The following is a 20018-nucleotide window of genomic DNA, read 5'->3' as shown; positions in this document are numbered from 1 at the left end:
AGAAACTCGGCTGTGTCCTTTGAAGAGAGATGTTTCTGAAGATGGGATGCTCTGAAGCCAGAAACAGGAACCAGTGTACTATACAAGACTCAGCTTTTTAAAAAGTACCAGGATTGGATAGAGCACAACCACAACAATAAACTTCTGGAGGGGTACAAAGGAAAGGTGATAAATCCTACCTTGTACAATAGTCATGTATTAAAATTTTTTTTTTTTCAACGTTTATTTATTTTTGGGACAGAGAGAGACAGAGCATGAACGGGGGAGGGGCAGAGAGAGAGGGAGACACAGAATCGGAAACAGGCTCCAGGCTCTGAGCCATCAGCCCAGAGCCTGATGCGGGGCTCGAACCCGCAGACCGCGAGATCGTGACCTGGCTGAAGTCGGACGCTTAACCGACTGCGCCACCCAGGCGCCCCAATAGTCATGTATTAAAATAGGAGGTAATAGGATACTCGAAATGTCTGAACGTTATCCTGTGCGCAGAAACCAGCTTACTGTGGCCCCTTTTTTATTGTCATTGATGTGTCTACTGGAAAAAAAAAATATAGGAAAGGAAAGAAATGTGTAAACTTAAAAAAAAAAAAAAAAAAGGATTGCAGCCTACATGGGTTACGTTTCGGTGTTATTAGAGTGAGGTTTCTGTTTTCTGCATGAGTGCACACGAAGTCCATCCAGATGTGGTAGTCTGAGTAAGAGTTCCAAAAAAAAAAAAAAAGAAAGAAAAAGAAAAAAACGATGTCTGATTCCAAATTCGGCGTTTGCAATGCTTGCCGGAGACTTCTGTCCCAGGGATGAGGCACTGTAAAGACTCTGAAACAGTCTTTAAACTGTAATACAAACAGAGTTATGCTGATCCACTGGGAAAGCAGGCATTTGCCCAGTTCTTGAGGAAACATCTTCACAAATAACCAGCAACGGTAATTCATAAACCATATTTATAACATCTTTGGAGTACAGTCTCTCCACAGAGAATTTCTAGCGTCGCTAAGCTAGTGGGAGCTGATGCTTATTGAAACAGTATGGTAATAGTCGAAAGAAGGATTCAAATCTGGATTCCCTTCTGTCACCATGCCACGGCTACCAGAGGTTGTGTAAACTCTCTCTCTGTGCCAGGCACGGCGCTCACAGGTACAGCAGGTACAGACCCCACCCCTGTGTTCAGAGAGTGTAGTCTGGCCGGAAGAGAGGCGTGCCATGTATCTGAGGAGTGGAATGTGAAGGGGGCTGTGTGCGAGGGCAAGACAGAGAGGCTCAACGGTGTCCAAACATGGGAGGAAATGATTCGCTGCTTCCTTACTAGACCGAGTGTGGTATTCTTTGGGTGGGCTCTCCTTGTCATTCAGGGTCCCAGGTGAAGGAGGCTCTGTGATTCTCAGCGGGCCTTCAAGGTCGCTGCAGTCTCTGTCCCAGCCAGACAGAAAGAGGAAGAAAGTAGAAGAACATGAACAGGAGATTACTGTGAGCCAGGCCTGTAAGTGGCACGGGGCAGTTCAAGTCGCTTAGCTGTCAGAGACCTGAGTGTGCCACAGACCCACGTCTAACTGGGCCGGAAGCTGAGACGTGTCCAGCTCTGGGCCCAGATGGAAGCATGGATTCTGGTGAGTGTCCCTTGGCCAGAGGACCGGGCATGGAGTGCCGTGGGGACCCAGGAGGGAGTGGCCGTGTTTTGGTGGTGCGCACCATCGGTGTGTGACTGGAGAGCATCCACAGAAGAGATGACATTTGCCCTGTGTCTCTCTCTGGTGCTAACTCATTAGGAATGTTAGCTTTCCTTGGAGGTTTGGACTAGAACAACTTCGGGGGACTAAAATTGTGACCTAAGTAGTGGGTGAAGAAACTATTTTGGCTGGAGAGGGGGAAAAAAACGTGTGAGCTGGAGGTGAGAATGTTACTGTGGTCATTGTGTTTGCCTGGGTGGAGAGAGGCTGACAGGTGGAGGATGGGTAGACTGTCCCTGCAGGGACACCTCCGGGACCAAGCTATTCAAAGACAGGGTTAGGTTCAGAACCAGGAACACCTTTTGCACAAGACGGATGGAAAATAATAGGGCCGTCCTGGGTGCTGGTAAGCCCTTGTCACTGCTAAAAGACGGGAGGGGACACACACACACACACACACACACACACACACACACACGTAAGCACTTAGGGCATTGCACCCATCGACTTCCTAATATCATAGCTATTGAGCCCTTGGGGCTTTGGCACACTGTAGTCCTCTCAGACTTTAGAGGCTTGTGACCTTGTGACCTTGAGGTTTCTCCTTCTCTTGTCAAGTTTCCTTGTGACTCATTCAGATTCCCATTGTAAGTCGTGTTTGGTTGCCTCAGTTTCACGTACCCGTCCCTGCAACCATCAGACGACGCTAAGGTTAGGATTACTGGCTCAGGAGCCTTGTCTCCTAGGACTACCGTCTGAGCGGGGACTGTGGGCAGGGCAGGCCCTAGGAAAATCTCTTCCAGGGTCTAGTTTAATATCATGGATCAAGAGGCCTGTTCTGTAGGTGTAGGTGATACGTAAACTATACTTCCCTTTCTGGATTACAGGGTATCCCTGTGTTGGTTGTTACAAGTTTGCAGGCTCTTGAAGAATAGAGTTTGGATGGAGGTCCGGCCAGAAGTATGGCTGATTCCATAGCACCAAATAAGTACCTAGTGTATACCCTAAGGATGCACTGTAAATGCTTCATGGGCCTGACCATCTCTCTGGGAGCACTTAACTGCTAAGTATTGACAAGAGCAAATAATAGGACACTGTGACTGTGGAATCCTGATGAGATAACAGGGCTCTTTTGGCTTGTAGAGGCAACAGGCTGAGGTTTTACAACACAGACCGTGTTCTTCACTGCCCTATAGGTAATACATGTTTTATGGGGTAGGGCAGTAGCTTAAATCCTGTATCATCAGTGTGTAGGACAGAGAGAATATAAATAAGAAAACCCTGTGTGGTCAGTGAGCACATTCAGACCATCCATTGATGTCTTCAGCTCTATTCTTACTTAATTGGTAATAATCTTCAGATGTTTTCCAAATATAAAACGTTACAGGCCAGGCGTTATTTAGCATTTTGAGAATGACCGTGCCCAGTCAGTGGGGAAAAGGGGATGATAAACCTGGTGGGACACTGGAGAATATAAAGAGGAAAAAGGCTTGTGTAGAGTGTCCCCAGCACATGGTTCATGGGTTAGACGTTTGGAAGAACAGATGTGCATTAAATGAAATATTAAATCTTTGTGGAATAAATGTATATTTATTTCCAATTAATGTAAGGTAAATGAGAACCACAACTCTGCCCAGACTGATGAAAATTCAAAGTGGAACTTTGAAAGGCTTCGTTGTCACTTCGGTTATTTAAAAAGTAGAGTCCGCTTTTATATGCCCGTGAGTTACAAAGCGTTCAAGATGTCGAGACTTCAGCAAGAGGATCAACCATCCGCAGGTTTTGGAGCCCAAACACCACCTTTCTACTTGGCCCCTCACAATAGGATGTTGTATAAACACCCGCTCGCTTACAAAGAAACAATACACTTTGTAGTTTATGCGAGAAGCATTCCTTAAGCCTCCTTGCCGTTTTGGCTGTGTAAACATGTGCGTGTGTACCCTTGCACGTGAATGCTAGGCTGATCGAAGTATACCGTGTGGCGGAAAGAAAAATAGACACCAGCACACGCATTCAATTAGCCCCGCTTGATGGGGACTCTTCAGAATCTCCCCGGGAGTTAGAGCATTTCTTCTGAGCGTTTCACAGACCCAGGGCTTCTAGAAAAACCAGGCTGGCTGATTGAGGTCCTTTTGAAGTTGGGGATGGACTTGACTGGCGGCGTTTTCTTTCCCAGCGAGTGCTGATAACGAACGAACCACGCTGCTAGCAGTGTCGCTGTTGCCGCCACGCGAGATGTGCCGGGGCGGCTACTAGAAACAGCATCTGGCGGCGGGAACGGTTTTCACAGTGCGCCGGCCGCAGCGTGAGCCCAGCCTTTGTGACAGCTCCCAGCGGCAGCCCCACGTCTCCAGGGACTGCTTCCCCGGGTCCTGTCTGGGGACCACCGATTCTGTCCCGGGGGCCGCGAGCGGCCGCGCGTGGGGCGCGGCGGGTAGCCCTGTCGGGGCCGCGCACGCGCCAAGCGTCGCCCCCACCCCCACCCCCACCCCGCTTAGTCCCGTGGCGGCGGGCGGCCTCCTGGCCGCCGTCCGCCCCGCGGCCCCTGCCCTCGGCCGAGCCCCTTTATCCCCGGCCGCCGCCTCGAGGCTCCGGGCGGCCGCCCTCGGCCCAGCCAATCAGACGCGAGCGTTCCCTGCAGGCGCCGGCCAATCCACGGCCCGCGTTTGCTGGAAACGCGAAACCCTTGGGGGAAAAGCAATAACAAAAGCCTTTCACTGCAGACAAATGTTAAGTGTCTGTGCAGACTTTTCCTGTTTTTAATTTTATTACTGCAAGAATGGAGGGTTTGTTGTTTCTTTCATGTTTCCTTTCAAGCAATTTTAATTATACATTTGTGCTACATCAGGGACTCTGGAACGCAGTGCTTCAGCCTATTGCGTCGCAAGCTAAAATGCAGCAACCTTCTGGCGATACAGATATATTCCTGCACTGTAAATATAGCTGACATGCTAAAGAATTTTAAGCAGCTGCAAAGGTCTTTGACACCACACACAGTGCCCCAGAGAGCACATGATGAGAAAACCAGCTCCGTCTTCCCCTTCGCCTTCCCTCCCACCCCCTCCCTTTTCCTGGAGGGATGTGCTCATAAAGAATCCTTTCCTCCAATTGTTCTGTCTTGTGCAAATTTTGACCAAATGCCTAATTACCATTGATTCTCATCTCAATATGAATTTTTATACTCAGTGGTTTAAAAGAAAATTGTCCTGAGGGAATTAGAATGGAATCAACCGAGATTTGAGGAAATGCTTGCTTTGCTTCATCCTCGTCCCCCTCCCACCCCCGACTATTGCTACAGTGAGTAAATTCAGCTGTCACCTAATGGCAACATAGACCATATGGGAAACAATTTTTTTTAAATCTCTTTGAGAGACTTTTGAAAGCAATCCTTCCTTCCCCACTGCTCGGGTCCCAGCCATTGAAATATTTTTACCTGCTGCTAAAACATTTCCCACGGAAATTAGTCTTACCTCGTGAGGTGTCTCTTACCATAAAGGAGTGCAATACAGGGTTTGTATAAAATTCAAAATGGCAGTGAGCAAGTGAGCAAACCAGCTAGAAGGAGACTTTGAGTGATGTCCCTAGGTGTTGGCAAAATAGAATGGAGGGTAGGTAGGTACAGAAAAGAAAACAAAGGCTCACTTAAGTATTGCGTTGATTGACCCTCGTATTTTATGCGTGCCTCAAAAACCCAGGTCCTTTTAATATACGCTGTAAAGGGGTGATTAAAAAAATATATGGCACTTGTCCTCTAGAGAAATCAAGAGGATGTTCTATTTTATTTTCCTGTGACATTTAGTGTACTAAGTGCACTTAAGTTTAGTAATTCACAGATGCAGTGCTAAATTAAATTGTCTGTCTGCAGAGCAGTTGGGAAAAGCAGAAAGGCTTGCAGGAAGCAAGTGTGTTGGTTTTGAGATTTTTTTCTTCTAATCCTCTGTGGCAAATGCTTACTAAAGTTGATTCTAAAGATAACCCCAAGAGCAAACCTATTGTGCACATTTATTTTCTTAAGAGGGCTATTTTAGGAGTCCTTAATATGAAACAAGACCAAACAGTGAAACAGATACCATACCCTGGCTGATTCTTGTCTCACAAAGCCAGAGAGGGGAGGATTAGGAAAGAGAAATCATAGCTGATTGTCCGCTCTCTGGACTCTCAGCCCCTGCCCTCCCCTTCTCCTGTTTTTTTGTGCACCCACATAATCTTTTCCTAAATAAAAATCACCATTATTTTATATTGTTGAATGGGAAACAAAGCCGATTCCTTTCAGTCACCTTCTGGTTTAAGCACTGGTAACTGGCGCTTAGTTTTTGTTGGCTGCTTGCCAAACGAAAGCAATTATGTGTAATAATAGAAAAATTAAGAGGTGAGTGTTGCTGTTTTACAGGAGGACATGGCAAAAACCATTTCCTTCTGTCAGCAGTATCTTGATTACACTCTCACACGCGGTCTTACCCTTTTGTACCGCATGCACACAGGCATGATCTCTCTCTCTCTCTCTCTCTCTCTCTCTCTCTCTCACACACACGCACACACACGCGCACACACACACACACACACAATTTCCTGTGGGTTTTCACTTGAGGTCACTGAAACCAGAAAGAGGAAGAATGCAAACCACAGTTTTTGAAAGCTAATGAGAACAGAATTTTGCTGGTAAAATAACAACAACAACAACAACAACAACAGTATACTAATAATAAACTGGAAACAGAGTAATCAGTGCTAACAGTGGTCCTCCTTCATTCCCCATTCCTGCAGGTGTTCTAGTGGTCAATGTCACGTGGAGGAACAAAACTTACGTAGGGACCCTCCTGGACTGCACCAAGCACGACTGGGCCCCTCCCAGGTACGTACGGACGGGGCCTTTTATTTCAGGCTCTGTTTGCTCTCCTCCTTCCTCCGCTGCCCGTCTCCTTCCGCCATCCTCTCTTTGCACAGAAACTATAGAGGTAGCTTAATAATGCATAAAAGTCTGCCCGTAATTGAAACCAGGCAAAAGAGAAAGGAGCCGGTGAGGATTGCACACAGTGAAATGCACTCCCTGCCCCTTCGCCCCCTCTCCTTTGTTTTCTTCTTTTCTCAAAATGGGAATTTGAACTGGATTTGAAGCTAGCTACCTAAGCCGTTTTCCTTTGGTGTTCCGAAGAAGAACATAGGCCATTCGTTGCCAGTTCTTTGGCAGGGATTAAAACCGTCAGCGCAAGAACAGGGTGTCTTTTCCTTCTCTGGGCCCAGCCCTCGCGCCCCTGGGGTGTTGGCCGCTCTTGCCGGCATTGTGTGCCTCGCGCTGTCTCCCGGCTCTTTGGGGGATGCTCCTCCTGACGTCTGTCGCTTGTTTCCCTAGGTTCTGCGAGTCACCGACAAGCGACCTGGAGATGAGAGGGGGCCGGGGCCGAGGGAAGAGAGCGAGGTCTGCCGCGGCGGCTCCGGGCTCAGAGGCCAGCTTCACGGAGTCCAGAGGGCTGCAGAACAAGAACAGAGGGGGGGCCAATGGGAAAGGGAGGCGGGGCAGCCTCAACACCAGCGGGCGAAGGACACCCCCAAATTGTGCTGCTGAGGACATCAAAGCCAGCCCCTCCTCCACCAACAAGAGGAAAAACAAGCCCCCGATGGAGCTGGACCTGAATTCCAGCTCCGAGGACAATAAGCCGGGGAAGCGCGTCCGCACCAACTCCAGAAGCACTCCGACCACTCCTCAAGGGAAACCAGAGGCGACCTTTTTGGACCAGGGCTGCTCCTCGCCAGTGTTGATCGACTGCCCCCACCCAAACTGCAACAAAAAGTACAAGCACATTAACGGCCTGAGGTACCACCAGGCCCACGCGCACCTAGACCCAGAGAACAAGCTGGAGTTCGAGCCCGACAGCGAGGACAAGATCTCGGACTGCGAGGAGGCGCTGAGTCACGTGGCGCTCGAATGCAGCGAGCCCAGCGCCAGTCTGGCGGCCTACGACCAGGTGAAGGCGCCGGTGTCGCCCGGCCCCGGGCACCCCCCTGGCACCCCCAAGGGGAAGAGAGAGCTGATGAGCAACGGTCCGGGCTCTGTCGTCGGCTCGAAAGCGGGGAAGAGTTCTGGCAAGAAGAAGGGCCTTCACGGCGAGCTGAACAACCTCCCGGTCATCTCCAACATGACGGCCACCCTAGACGCTTGCTCCGCGGCAGATGGCAGCTTGGCTTCCGAGATGCCCAAACTGGAAGCAGAAGGGCTAATCGACAAGAAGAACGCGGGAGAGAAAGAAAAGGGCAAGAAAGCCAACAACTGCAAAATGGACAAGAACCTCTCCAAACTGAAAACCGCGCGGCCCATCGCCCCCGCCCCGGCCCCCACCCCGCCGCAGCTCATCGCCATACCCACCGCGGCCTTCACGAGCACCACCACGGGGACCATCCCCGGACTGCCCTCCCTCACGACCACCGTGGTGCAGGCCACACCAAAGAGTCCTCCGTTGAAACCCATCCAGCCAAAGCCCACCATCATGGGGGAGCCCATCACCGTGAACCCAGCTCTCGTGTCCCTCAAAGACAAAAAGAAGAAGGAGAAGCGGAAGCTTAAGGACAAAGAAGGGAAGGAGTCGGGGAGCCCGAAAATGGATGCCAAGCTGGGCAAACTTGAGGACGCCAAGGGGGCCGGGAAAGACTTATCGGGGCATTTTTTAAAGGACCATCTCAACAAGAGTGAAGGGCTGGCCAACGGGCTCTCAGAGTCTCAGGAGAGCCGGATGGCCAGCATCAAAGCCGAGGCCGACAAGGTTTACACTTTCACGGACAACGCGCCCAGCCCTTCCATAGGCAGCGCCTCGAGGATGGAGTGCAACCCGCTGGTGAACGGGCAGGCGCCCATGGCCCCGCTGCACGTGCTGACACAGAACGGGGCCGAGACCGCGGCCAAGACCAGCAGCCCCGCCTATTCGGACATCTCGGACGCCGCCGACGACGGTGGGTCCGACAGCCGGTCGGAGGGCGTGAGGTCCAAGGCCGGTTCCCCGTCGGACATCATTTCCAGTAAGGAGGGCGTCGTCAAAGGGCATCCTGCAGCTACAGCACAGTCCTCTCAGCTGAAAGAGTCCCATTCTCCCTATTACCATGGCTACGATCCTTACTATTCTCCAAGTTACATGCACCCTGGGCAGGTGGGAGCCCCTGCGGCCGGGAACGGCGGGAGCACGCAGGCGATGAAGATCAAGAAGGAGTCCGAGGAGGAGGCCGAAAGGAAGGACAAGGCAGAGCAGCTGGACGCCAAGAAAGCGGACCACAACCCGGCACCCTTACAGCCTCAGCACCAGTCGGTGATCACGCAGAGACACCCAGCGCTGGCGCAGTCGCTTTACTACGGCCAGTACGCCTACGGGCTCTATATGGACCAGAAGTCCCTGATGGCCACCAGCCCTGCCTATAGACAGCAGTATGAGAAGTACTATGAGGACCAGAGGCTGGCAGAGCAGAAAATGGCCCAAGCTGGCCGAGGAGAGTGCGACAGGAAAAGCGAGCTCCCCTTGAAGGAGCTGGGCAAGGAGGACAGTAAACAGAAAAGCCTGCCGTCTGCCACAATCTCAAAAGCTCCCTCTACCCCAGAGCCTAACAAAACCCATTCTAAACTAGGGCCGCCAGTGCCTAATAAAACTGAGGAGACAGGTAAATCACAGCTTCTCCCCGGCCACCAGCAGCAGCTTCAGGCCGACAGCTTCAAAGCTAAGCAGATGGAAAACCACCAGCTTATTAAGGAGGCTGTAGAAATGAAATCTGTCATGGACTCTATGAAGCAGACAGGTGTAGACCCAGCCTCGAGATTTAAACAAGTAAGATTGTGGAGCGTGGCCCCCCACAGGGAGAGAGCGAGTCTGACCCTTGGACATGTCTGGGCTTGATCTGGTTAGCCTTCTTCCCAGGAAATAAGCCAAGGGTTCCTTAGGGTTGGTCCCTTCTCCTCCTGAAACGTGTGCGCAAAGATCCTCTCACGAGCCACTGTGTACCTCTCCAGTGTGCCTAACTCACCCTTGCCTTGGGTTGTGTATGTAGTCAAAGGAACGTCGCACCTGTGCGTCGCGGACTCGTGTTCCGTGCTGGTCACTCGCTGTGAATCTGACGAGGTCCCTTACTTTCTTACTGAGCCCAGACTGAGGGAATCCTTCCACGTGGCCGCTGAGATCCTGAGTCTGATCTCTACCGCGTTTGTTCTTTCTCGTGTCCAGATGTCTCCCGGCAGCCTCGAGGAACATAAGACCGGGGCCTTAAACCCACATTCCCCACTGGGCTCTGTCCTACCACTTGGGGCCCAGATGTCTTCCACATGGTGTCTGAGATGCCTAGCGGTTAAGAGCCCCAACGCGGGGCTCCGTGCCGATCGCCTGTGAGGAGAGCAGGGGGGTCTGGGTGCGTGGGCCTCCCGCAGCCAGCCCGGAAGCCCCTGCTCGGCCAGCCTGAGGCTCCCTGTGCAGACACCTGAAAATCGGCCACCGTGAAATCACACGTGTGCTCGCGCTTTCTGTCACGGCGCACACATCCTGACTCACTACGGTCCCGGGAGAGTTAACGCTGGGGTTTCCCGGCCTCCCGACCCCCCTCTCCACTCCCACGCTTTCACCCCTGGTGAATCAGAGCACCAGAATCCTTTCTTGACGCTCATTTCTGCCCAGAGGTTGAGAGTTAGGCCCAAGGTTGAATGTTCTCTCTCAGGACTTAAATACCCAGGGGGTTTTTGTCGTGAATGGGATGGGGGTCGCAGAGGCCTTTTGGGCTCCTCGCTTGCCCCAATTCTGGAGGCCTGAATCAGGCCGTGGCTTCACAGGGCTGCGTCAGAACTTGGGGGGGTTATAGATGCCTTTGGTTTCTAAAAGAAAAGCTATGATGTGTGCTATTAATTTTTGAAATTTTGTTTTGATGAAGATGTCTGCACATGAGATGTGAGCCCCTATATTAAGCCTCAGCTGCTGTAGTTGAAGAAAATACATTAGGAAACCAAGAGTTTCCATCCCCCCCCCCCCCGCCGCCCCGTTCCCCATAAATGATGTTACGTGATCTATTCGTGACTCAAATTCACTATTAAGTGGCCTGAGCTGAAGTTTTTTAAATATGTATATGTATTTTAACTTTTATTTATTTTTTGAAAGGGGGAGAGACAGAGTGTGAGCAGGGGAGGGCCAGAGAGAGAGAGAGGGGAGACAGAGGCTCCAGGCTCTGAGCTGTCAGCACAGAGCCCCACGCGGGATGCAAACTGATGAACCATGAGATCATGACCTGAGCTGACCAAAGTCAGACGCTTAACCAACTGAGCCACCCAGGCGCCCCCTGAGCTGACGAATTCTCAAATTCGTTTTTGCCTGTGTGAGACAATGAAGGGAAAATGAGGGTTAGATTAAATTATGTCTGAGGGTGTTATTTAATGTTGAAAGATCCCACGAAGGGCCCGCCTCTGAGTTCCCTCAGACCTCAGTTGGAAGCCCAGCTGCGCCCTGGTCAGCAGCACGACCCTGCTGTTCCTTGAGCTTTAAAGGCTTTGCTTTTGTCTTGTGTAAAAGAGGTTAATAACGATGCCTACCTCAGATGTTGTTACTTTGTGAGAGGAGGGTAAAGCTCTTTGCACAGTGCAAGCACATAAATACATGTTAACTTAGCATTAGAAGTAAGAGTAATAATGCTGTCATGGTGATTAATGGGTTTTGCTTAAAAATGGAGATTTTAAAACGAGGTGTTTTTTTTTTTTTCCTTTTCCTCTTTCTTTTCTTTCTTTTCTTTTCCTTCTCTTTCTTTTCTTTCTTTCTTTTCTTCCTCTCCTATCCTCTCCTCTTCTCTCCCCTCCCCTCCCCTCCCCTCCCCTCCCCTCCCCTCCCCTCCCCTCCCCTCCCCTCCCCTCCCCTCTCCTCAATCAGGATCCAGATTCAAGGACCTGGCATCATTATGTATACCAGCCCAAATACCTGGATCAGCAAAAGTCAGAAGAGCTTGAGAGGGAAAAGAAGTTAAAAGAAGATAGTCCCAGGAAGACTCCCACTAAAGACAGTGGTGTGTCCAGCCTTCCCGTGTCATTAACGAGCATTAAGGAGGAGCCCAAAGAGGCCAAGCGCCCGGATTCTCAGTCCACGGAGGAGAACAAGCTCAAGAGTGACGATCGGAAGACGCCTGTGAACTGGAAGGACTCTCGGGGAACGAGAGTGGCAGTTTCCTCGCCTCTGAGTCAGCATCAGCCCTACATACAGTACTTGCATGCTTATCCTTACCCACAGATGTATGACCCCAGCCACCCTGCATACCGGGCTGTTTCTCCTGTCCTAATGCACAGTTACCCTGGTACGTGTCGCGGGTTCTCGCTCTCTTAGAGGGAAGAGGCTACATTCACTTACTGGTTACTGAAAAGCTCAGGATAAATGAGATGTTTCAGATGGTCGCGTTTGTTTTGCTTGTCTCTCTGCTGTTTCAAGTCCCCAGGATGAAACTTAACTTAACATGAGTTCGTTGTGTTTTGTCTTAGAGAAACCATCAACGGTTCCCAGCTCTAGTTTTCATAGACTCTGATGCCCTAGTCTGTTAGACTGACAGATACTTTATTGCCTATGAAAATATTCTCGGCGCTCACTGTCATAATCATGATAGTTACTGTTCCTTTCACTTAAGCGGACGCGTAAATGTATGAAATGGCTGTAAGCTCAATTCTGTTTATAACCTCCGTTCATCAGGACGAATTAACTGGGAGAAGAAAATCGGAGAACCTACGTCGTGCACTTTAACGATGATGTAGCCCATTCTTAATGTAATCCCCTATTTGAAGGTCTCCGACTCTTAGCCCAAATTCGTTGTAACCCGAGTGATTTTTTTTTTCTGTTTAAAAAATGTAGCCCATAACTTGATGTGGCATTTGTTGTTTATCTGCAGGGGCCTATCTCTCTCCAGGCTTTCATTATCCTGTTTATGGGAAGATGTCAGGGAGAGAAGAGGCAGAGAAAGTCAATACCAGCCCTAGCATCAACACGAAAACAACATCGGAATCAAAAGCGCTGGACTTGCTCCAGCAGCACGCCAACCAGTACCATAGCAAGTCTCCTGCCGTAAGCCTCCTTTTGTTGTTACTTAAAAGTACCGTGTTTTGGGGGAGAAGAGGGGACAAGCTAGGAAGCGGTCTTGAAATATAAATGGTTTTCGAACCCGGCTGTGATTTCAAGATGCTGTTTTATCTTCGCACATAAAGAACGCAATGTTCAAAGGTAAGATGCTTTCACACGCGAGGGGGGAAGAAAAAAAATCGTCAAAGCGTATGCGGTGCTGGCGAGCTCTTCTGTCGCAAAATGCACTGTGCCTTGACTGCCCAGGAGGGCGTCTGCTAGGTGGACATGTAAATTCATAGGAGCCGGCTTGCGGCGTGAAGTATTTCTGATGGCGGATATTTTGATGCACTGGCACGGGTGAGTCGCGTGGGGAAGGGACGGCTGCACCTGTCTGTTTTGGCCGCGACCCATCGTCCTGTCCCTGTAACTTCCCGAAGCAAGGGAGACACGTGCCTTTGTGAAAGATGGCTGCACCCTTGCTCCCATCCCGGCACCACCCCCTCCGTGAAAGAGGGCAACTACTAGTCCTAAAGGCTGTTGTCAAGAGACACAAAAGGGTGTGGCCATCCTTGCCTAGAAAAGAAGTTTGGAATAAGATCCAAGATCTTTGATGTGGAGGAGTCCAGCGGGGACTCTGTAAGCGAGGAAAGGGGACTCATGAATCTATTTCGGTGCGTACTCCTTCCAGCACGGACATTTTTTTTCTTTTCACGTGACAACGAGAACTTCAGGTTGGCCGGGTTCTAGTGGGCAGACACGTGTAGGAAAGGCAGTCGTAAACTGTGATTCGGGAGAACCACAGCTTTTCGTCGAGGCTTCAGAAGCTGCCGGATTCCGGAATGCTTTCAGAGGCACAGGGCGATGATTTCCCGTACTTGGTATTGCCCTATCTTGTCGAGAGGTGTATTTTCTTTTTTTGTTTATTTGTTTTTAAAAAGATTTTTTTTAAATGTTTGTTTATTTTTGAGAGAGAGAAAGAGTGGGACTGGGGCAGAGAGAGAGAGGGAGACAGAGAATCTGAAGCAGGCTCCAGGCTCTGAGCTTGTCAGCACAGAGCCCGATGTGGGGCTCGAACTCCTGAACGGTGAGATCAGAACTGAGCCGAACTCAGACTCGTAACCAACTGAGCCACCCAGGCACCCCGAGAGGTGTATTTTCAATGGGCTAAAATGGATAAGGGGTACTGAGAATTGGGAGATACATTCGCCCCACAAAATGTAAGTAAAACACACAGTCATTAGAAAATTTTTTTCAACCTTCCTGACCCACGTATAAATGTTGTTTCTGGGAAGAAATCGGGTAGATCCTAATCTTGCAATTTCGAGCGACTGTAAAGAAAAAGTTCTCTTATTTCCATCACTTGAGGCAAACCCTGATGCCACCTGGTTAACTTTTAGGTGGAGCGTTTCTTTAGCTTTGCCTTATTGCCAACTGGAACTCATGCGTGCCTTTTGAAATGATCTTCACTTAGTAAGGAATGTTGAGTATCTCTGTGTTTGCTTCTGAATCACTTACACATAGGGCTCAAAGGACAGAAGTGCGTTAGCACTCCTGTCGGTTGTTTTTCAGAGTATTTAGAGGGGCCCGTCTTTGTTTTCTGTTGCAGCCCGTGGAAAAGGCGACAGCAGAGCGGGAGCGGGAGGCAGAACGGGAGAGGGACCGCCACTCGCCGTTCAGCCAGCGGCACCTGCACACGCACCACCACACCCACGTGGGCATGGGTTACCCACTCATCCCTGGTCAATATGACCCTTTTCAAGGTCAGCGGTTCTGTCGTTACTGTGTTGTTCGTTCTGCTTTGGAAAACTGTTGGCCCAAAGGACTGCTCACGTCTTAAAATAAACACACTGAGCTTTGAGTTAACATGAACTCCAGGGAGTAAATAAGTTCTTAATTCTTATTTCCTAGTATTTCCTAGTGATACAATGAAGGCGATTCCCCGCGTCTTTGTGTTCTATTGAGACAGGAAATGACTCCCACTTAATAATTGTCCCTGGTTGATGTTATCGGTGGCTTCCTGCTATCTCAGGGAGTGAGGGTGGCGGCCCGTGTCTGGGGCACTGAATATAACAATCAGAAGATCAGATAGCCGCTTGAGGGAAATTGTGGGAAAAAGGGGAGGCATAATGAGAGGCTTTGGTGCAATGGCACTGGTTTCTGCAGGCCTTTTACGTTGTATCTGCGCCCACCCCCACCCTCACCCCGGAAGTAATGGGAGTGACACGATTAGGTCTAACCTTTTCCTTTCAAATTTTTATTTACGTTCCAGTTAGTTGACACACAGCACAGTACTGGTTTCGGGAGTAGAATTCAGTGATTCATCACTTCTGCACAACACCCAGTGCTCATCACAGGTGCCCTCCTTAATGCCCATCACCCATCTTATGCCTACCCCACCCGCCTCCCTCCATCAACCCCTCGCTCGGTTTGTTCTCTCTCATTATGAGTCTCTTGTGGTTTGTCTTCTCTTCCCCCCCCCCCCTCCCCTTCCCATCTGGTCATCTGTCTTGTTTCTTAAATTCCATGTATGAGTGAAATCATATGGTTGTCTTTCTCCGGCTCATTTTCCTTAGCATAATATACTCTAGCTCCATCCATACATTGCAGATGGCAAGATGTCATTCTTTGTGATCGCTGAGTAATATTCCATTGTGTGTGTATAGAGAGGGGTGTGCGTGCGTGTGTGTGTGTGTGTGTGTGTGTGTATGTATATCCATTTCTTTTTTATCAGTCGACGAATCTACCATTCATCAGTCGATGGACATTTGGGCTCTTTCCACAGTTTGGCTGTTGAGGATAGCGCTGCTCTACCCCTCCAGATCTGTGTTTTTGTATCCTTTGGGTAACTACCGAGTGGTAGGATTGCTGGATCAAATTTAACTTTTTCAGGAACCTCCACACTGTTTTCCAGAGCGGCTGCACACGTTTGCATTCCCACCAGCAGCGCAAGAGGGTTCCCCTTTGTCCGCACCCTTGCCCACACCGGTTGTTTCCGGAGTTGTTCTTCCAACAGGTGTGAGGTGGTATCTCATTGTGGTCTTGATTGGTATTTTCCTGATGAGGAGTGATGTTAACATCTTTTCCTGTGTCTGTGAGCCATCTTTCGGGTGTCTTCTTTGGACAAATGTCTATTCGTGTCTTCTGCCCATTTCTCACCTGGGTCGTTTGGTTTTTGGGTGTTGAGCTTGCTAAGTTCATTATAGATTTTGGATACTAACCCTTTTATAGATATGTCATTTGCAAATATCTTCTCCTGTTCTATAGGCTGCCTTTCAGTTTTGTTGTTTCCTTCGCTGTGCAGAAGCTTTTTGTTTTGATGAGGTCCCAATAGTTCATGGTTGCTTTTGTTTCCCTTGCCTCTGGCAACATGTCTAGTAACAAGTTGCTCCAGCCAAGGTCAAAGAGGTTGTTGCCTCTGTTCTCCCCTGGGATTTTGATGGCTCCCTGTCTTACATTTAGGTCTTTCATCCACTTTGACTTTATTTTTGCGTATGGTGTAAGACAGTGGTCCAGTTTCATTCTTCTGCATGTCGCTGTCCGGTTTTCCCAACCCCGTTTGCCGAAGACACTGTCTTTTTTCCATTGGATATTCTTTCCTGCTTTGCCGAAGATTAGTTGGCCACACGTTTGTGAGGTCGTTTCTGGGTTCTCTGTTGTGTTCCATTGCTCTATGTGTCTGTTCTTGTGCCAGTACCATACTGTCTTGATAATTACAGCTTTGTAATATGGCTTGAGGTCCAGAATCGTGATGTCTCCAGTTTCGGTGGCTACCATTCTTTTTCAGGAATGCTTTGGCTCTTTGGGGTCTTTTGTGGTTCCATACAAATTTTAGGATTGTTTGTTCTAGCCCTGTGAAAAATGCTGGTGGTTATTTGATGGGGACAGGGTCAACACTTTTAATCCCCTGTAATTCGGGGGCTCTTCACAGCCGTTCATTGCTGTGACTTTAATGATGGAGAAACATTTTGAGAAAGCCATAGAATTGTTGTGAGATAGCCTTCAATTTGTGTTGTTCTAGTTGACCTCCTGCTACGTGTCCCAGCTCTGTCACCTTACGGGGGTGGGTGGTGGCCCCATCTCTACCAAGAGATCCACTCGCTAGGTTCTTGCTGTCTTAGGTAGCTCAGACTGCCATGACAAAATGTCACAGACTCTCTGGCTTTAGACAACAGAAAGTTTTCTCATCGTTCTGGAGTCTGGGAGGCTAGGTGCCAGCACGGTTGCTTGGTAACGAGTGCTCGGTTCCGGGCTTGTAGGTGGCTGCCATCTTGCTTTGTGCTTAAACGACCTCTTCTCTGTGTGCAGGGGGCAGGGGCAGCGGTGGAGGGAGGAGAGCTTGTGAGAGAGCTACCTTCTGGTGTCTCTCCTTATAAGGACATCATGACCTCATTTGACCTTAATTATTTAAGTCCTATCTTCAGATGATCACATCGCGGATTAGGGTGTCCACATAGGGATTTTGGAGGGCCACATTCAACCCATAGCGCTTGCCACGTTGGCCCTCATTCTGCTGTGTGAATACGAGATACCATGTGTGAAAGGTACCTCCAGGAGTAGGAAGTACTCTACACATGGGAAGGGTCATTTTTACTTGTTTACCCCTCGTTACCACTCACAGTCAACTAGTAGCGTTCAGAAAGAACATAGAGGGCTTAGAAGGAGAATGATCTTCCCTAGCTTTGCATGTGTTCTTTCTTGTTTTTCCAGGATTGTTTTCTGTAGAATTAAAAAATAATTTCCTATCAGGCAGCTCCGCGCCATCTGGAGCCATTCTGTTCTCTGACTGCTGTCTTTCTCTTGCAAGGTAGAAGTTAGGACTGTTGTTAACTTCCATTCACCGGTTCTGTGTTTCTTACGGGATGCAGGATGCGTTGTGTTCGTTCACTGGGGAAATGCTGAAATGATAAAAGTTATTATGAAAGTATTGTATGCTAAGCAAATGGCGTGTTGCTTCTGTAATTCACTGTGACTTTTGATTCCTGTTGTTGCCGGGGACCTATTATGTCTCCTGAGCTTCCTATTCAGGAATGCGAGCAAACCATTTAGTACCATGCAGAGTCACAGAGATGGAATGTTCTCTCTTCTCTTTGACTAGCTATTAAGAAAACCGCGGAGTATTGGATAAATGGCTAGATAGGGGTTAGACTAAGCGGTGTGGGCTCCGTCTCTTCTATGTGAAACATTTCCTGTGTGTGTTTCGGAGAGGACGGATTGCTGCAGCCCTTCCCCCCTGGGCCTGCACCTGCTCTTATCTTTCCCGAGTGTCACAGAAACCCTGCCTTTTTTCCCCCATTAGGCTTGACCTCCGCCGCCCTCGTTGCCTCTCAGCAGGTGGCTGCCCAGGCATCTGCATCAGGAATGTTTCCTGCACAAAGAAGGTAAATATCCTTACATTTTGAATCTGCATTTTTCTACCTAGAGACGTCTTAATGGGTGGGAGGCAGTTCAGCGTAGGCCCTTTAGACCAAAAACTTGGCTCTTTGGGTGTTTATATTCTTGTAACGAACGTGCTTTTATGGCCCGTTGCCTTACATGCAGCTTACGTTCCGGGACCCTCATTTCTTTAGCTGTAATATAGGTTAGTAATTAACTGATGAGTGCTTTTATTTATTTATTTTTCGAGCAGTGGAAAAGCCTCTTCGGTTACCCTCACAGCCCTGTTAAAACACTCCTGCCACCACTCCCTTTGTTTTATCATGTTTCAAAATAAAGTCACAAAGGGAGACATTTATTTTCAGAATGCCGAAGGTCATGTTTGTTCTTTGATACTTTTAATTACCCCTCAAGTTGTGTCAGAAAGGAACATAATTTATTTTTCCACAGTGTAGATCGTAACCCTCGTGTGCATTCCCTTTCTTGAATAAGCGAGCTCCATGATTTGAATAGAATTAAGATAAGCCCGTCAGTCTTAGGGTTTTCACATTTTTCGGCGTCAGATGCGGATGAAGTCCTGTGCTAAGGTCTTCTTTTTCCTTTGCAGAGAATAACAAGATTGGAAATGTACGTTGTCATGTGACTGGATCACATGGGGAAGCGCTTTTATACAGACATCAGTTCCATGGTGTTAATTTGAAATGCCTTTAATGGCAGGCAAGAACCAGTCATTTCATTTTTGTAAATTACAGATTTTATCACAGAGTAACAAATGTTGCTGTAATTAAGCTTCTGTTTTATATATATATACGTATACATATATGTGTATATACATATATATATATATATATATATTCTTTACTTTTTGTATCAGTAACCAGGCTCGCACACACAGGGTCTGCTATCCCCTTGCAAACCACTCAGTAAAGGAAGTAAAAAAATGTATCTGTCATGTTGAAAAGCGTTAGCCACAAAAGGCTGCCTACTTTCTTTTCCTTTTCCTTTTCGATTGTAAATAAATGACGTATCCTTGTGCCTGAACCTTGCATATCCTTCATAGATTCCCCCCCCCCCACCCCCACCCCCCGCCCCCGCAAGGCCCTCAGAAAGGCTGGCTGTGATGATGACGCTTGGGTACAATTTAGATGTCTATTTGGTGGCTCCCGTTAAAGACACATCCGTGTAAAATGTTCCTGTAGTCACTGTTTGTACTTGTGTGTTGTGGAAAAAAAATGACTTTTGGAAGGCATGGGGTTGCCAATACCACAAAAACTGTGTTGTAGATAATGTAAAGATTAAAAATGGGGAAATAATGAGCATCTGTGAATAATGAGGTGTCATTTTTTGATAATCTTGAATGGCAAATAACCCAATAGCCTGCGTACCAGAGACATCTGTGATTGTTCTATTACTTGAATAGTCTTACAGTCCCCCCCCCACCGCCAACTTTTTTTTTTTTTTTTTTTAATGTTTACAATTATCCAGTTTTAGAAGAGAGAGACTTTAACGCCATTGCCTGGTTACTTGTTTTATGCTGTAATCTAGTTTATTTTATGTAAAATGTATATTGAATGCTTTCCTTTTTTATACCTGCCTTAAATAATTTGGCAATCAGAATTAAAAAGGTTTTTTTTTTTTATAACGGCTTCTTGTCTGTCTCGACTTCTTTCTAGTTGGCTGATAGTGATTCCAATTTTCAAAAAACGGTTTCTTAATATTATGAATGTTCAGTTCATGAAGTACACACATGCTAAGTTTTCTTATATGATATGCGGGTATAACATCCAAGCGGTGTGTTTAATTCAGAGGACATGTCCATAGTCACTGGGTCTTTACTCTGAACAGGGGGCGTGATATCACTACAGATTGGTAGATACAGGTGGTTGTGATACGGAATGATATTGCAAAGTTAGTCTTGGCAATGCGTGGACAGTAGGTGAAG

The 20018-nt window shown here is 48.3% G+C and overlaps 1 protein-coding gene across 6 annotated transcripts in view; it reads left to right on the top strand.

The window, feature by feature from the left end:
* The window catches only part of ZNF608 (zinc finger protein 608), a 120983-nt gene extending 101263 nt beyond the window's left edge, over nt 1-19720 (top strand). For 4 of the 6 annotated variants that reach the window (XM_045487223.1, XM_045487227.1, XM_045487221.1 and 1 more), the window contains 7 exons: nt 6426-6513; nt 7012-9463; nt 11534-11951; nt 12534-12706; nt 14310-14463; nt 18000-18081; nt 18684-19720. In XM_045487223.1, coding sequence (XP_045343179.1) covers nt 6426-6513; nt 7012-9463; nt 11534-11951; nt 12534-12706; nt 14310-14463; nt 18000-18081; nt 18684-18690 — 3374 coding nt within the window. In that variant the 3' untranslated portion in view covers nt 18691-19720. Of the gene's footprint in view, nt 1-6425; nt 6514-7011; nt 9464-11533; nt 11952-12533; nt 12707-14309; nt 14464-17999; nt 18086-18683 lie in introns of those variants that run through there. The other 2 variants (XM_045487225.1, XM_045487224.1) reach the window with 2 other exon arrangements.
* The last annotated feature ends 298 nt before the right edge of the window (nt 19721-20018 follow it).

The sequence above is a fragment of the Leopardus geoffroyi genome, chromosome A1 (genome assembly GCF_018350155.1).
Source record: "Leopardus geoffroyi isolate Oge1 chromosome A1, O.geoffroyi_Oge1_pat1.0, whole genome shotgun sequence".
Taxonomy (NCBI): domain Eukaryota; kingdom Metazoa; phylum Chordata; class Mammalia; order Carnivora; family Felidae; genus Leopardus; species Leopardus geoffroyi.
This window is presented reverse-complemented; position numbering and strand designations above follow the sequence as displayed.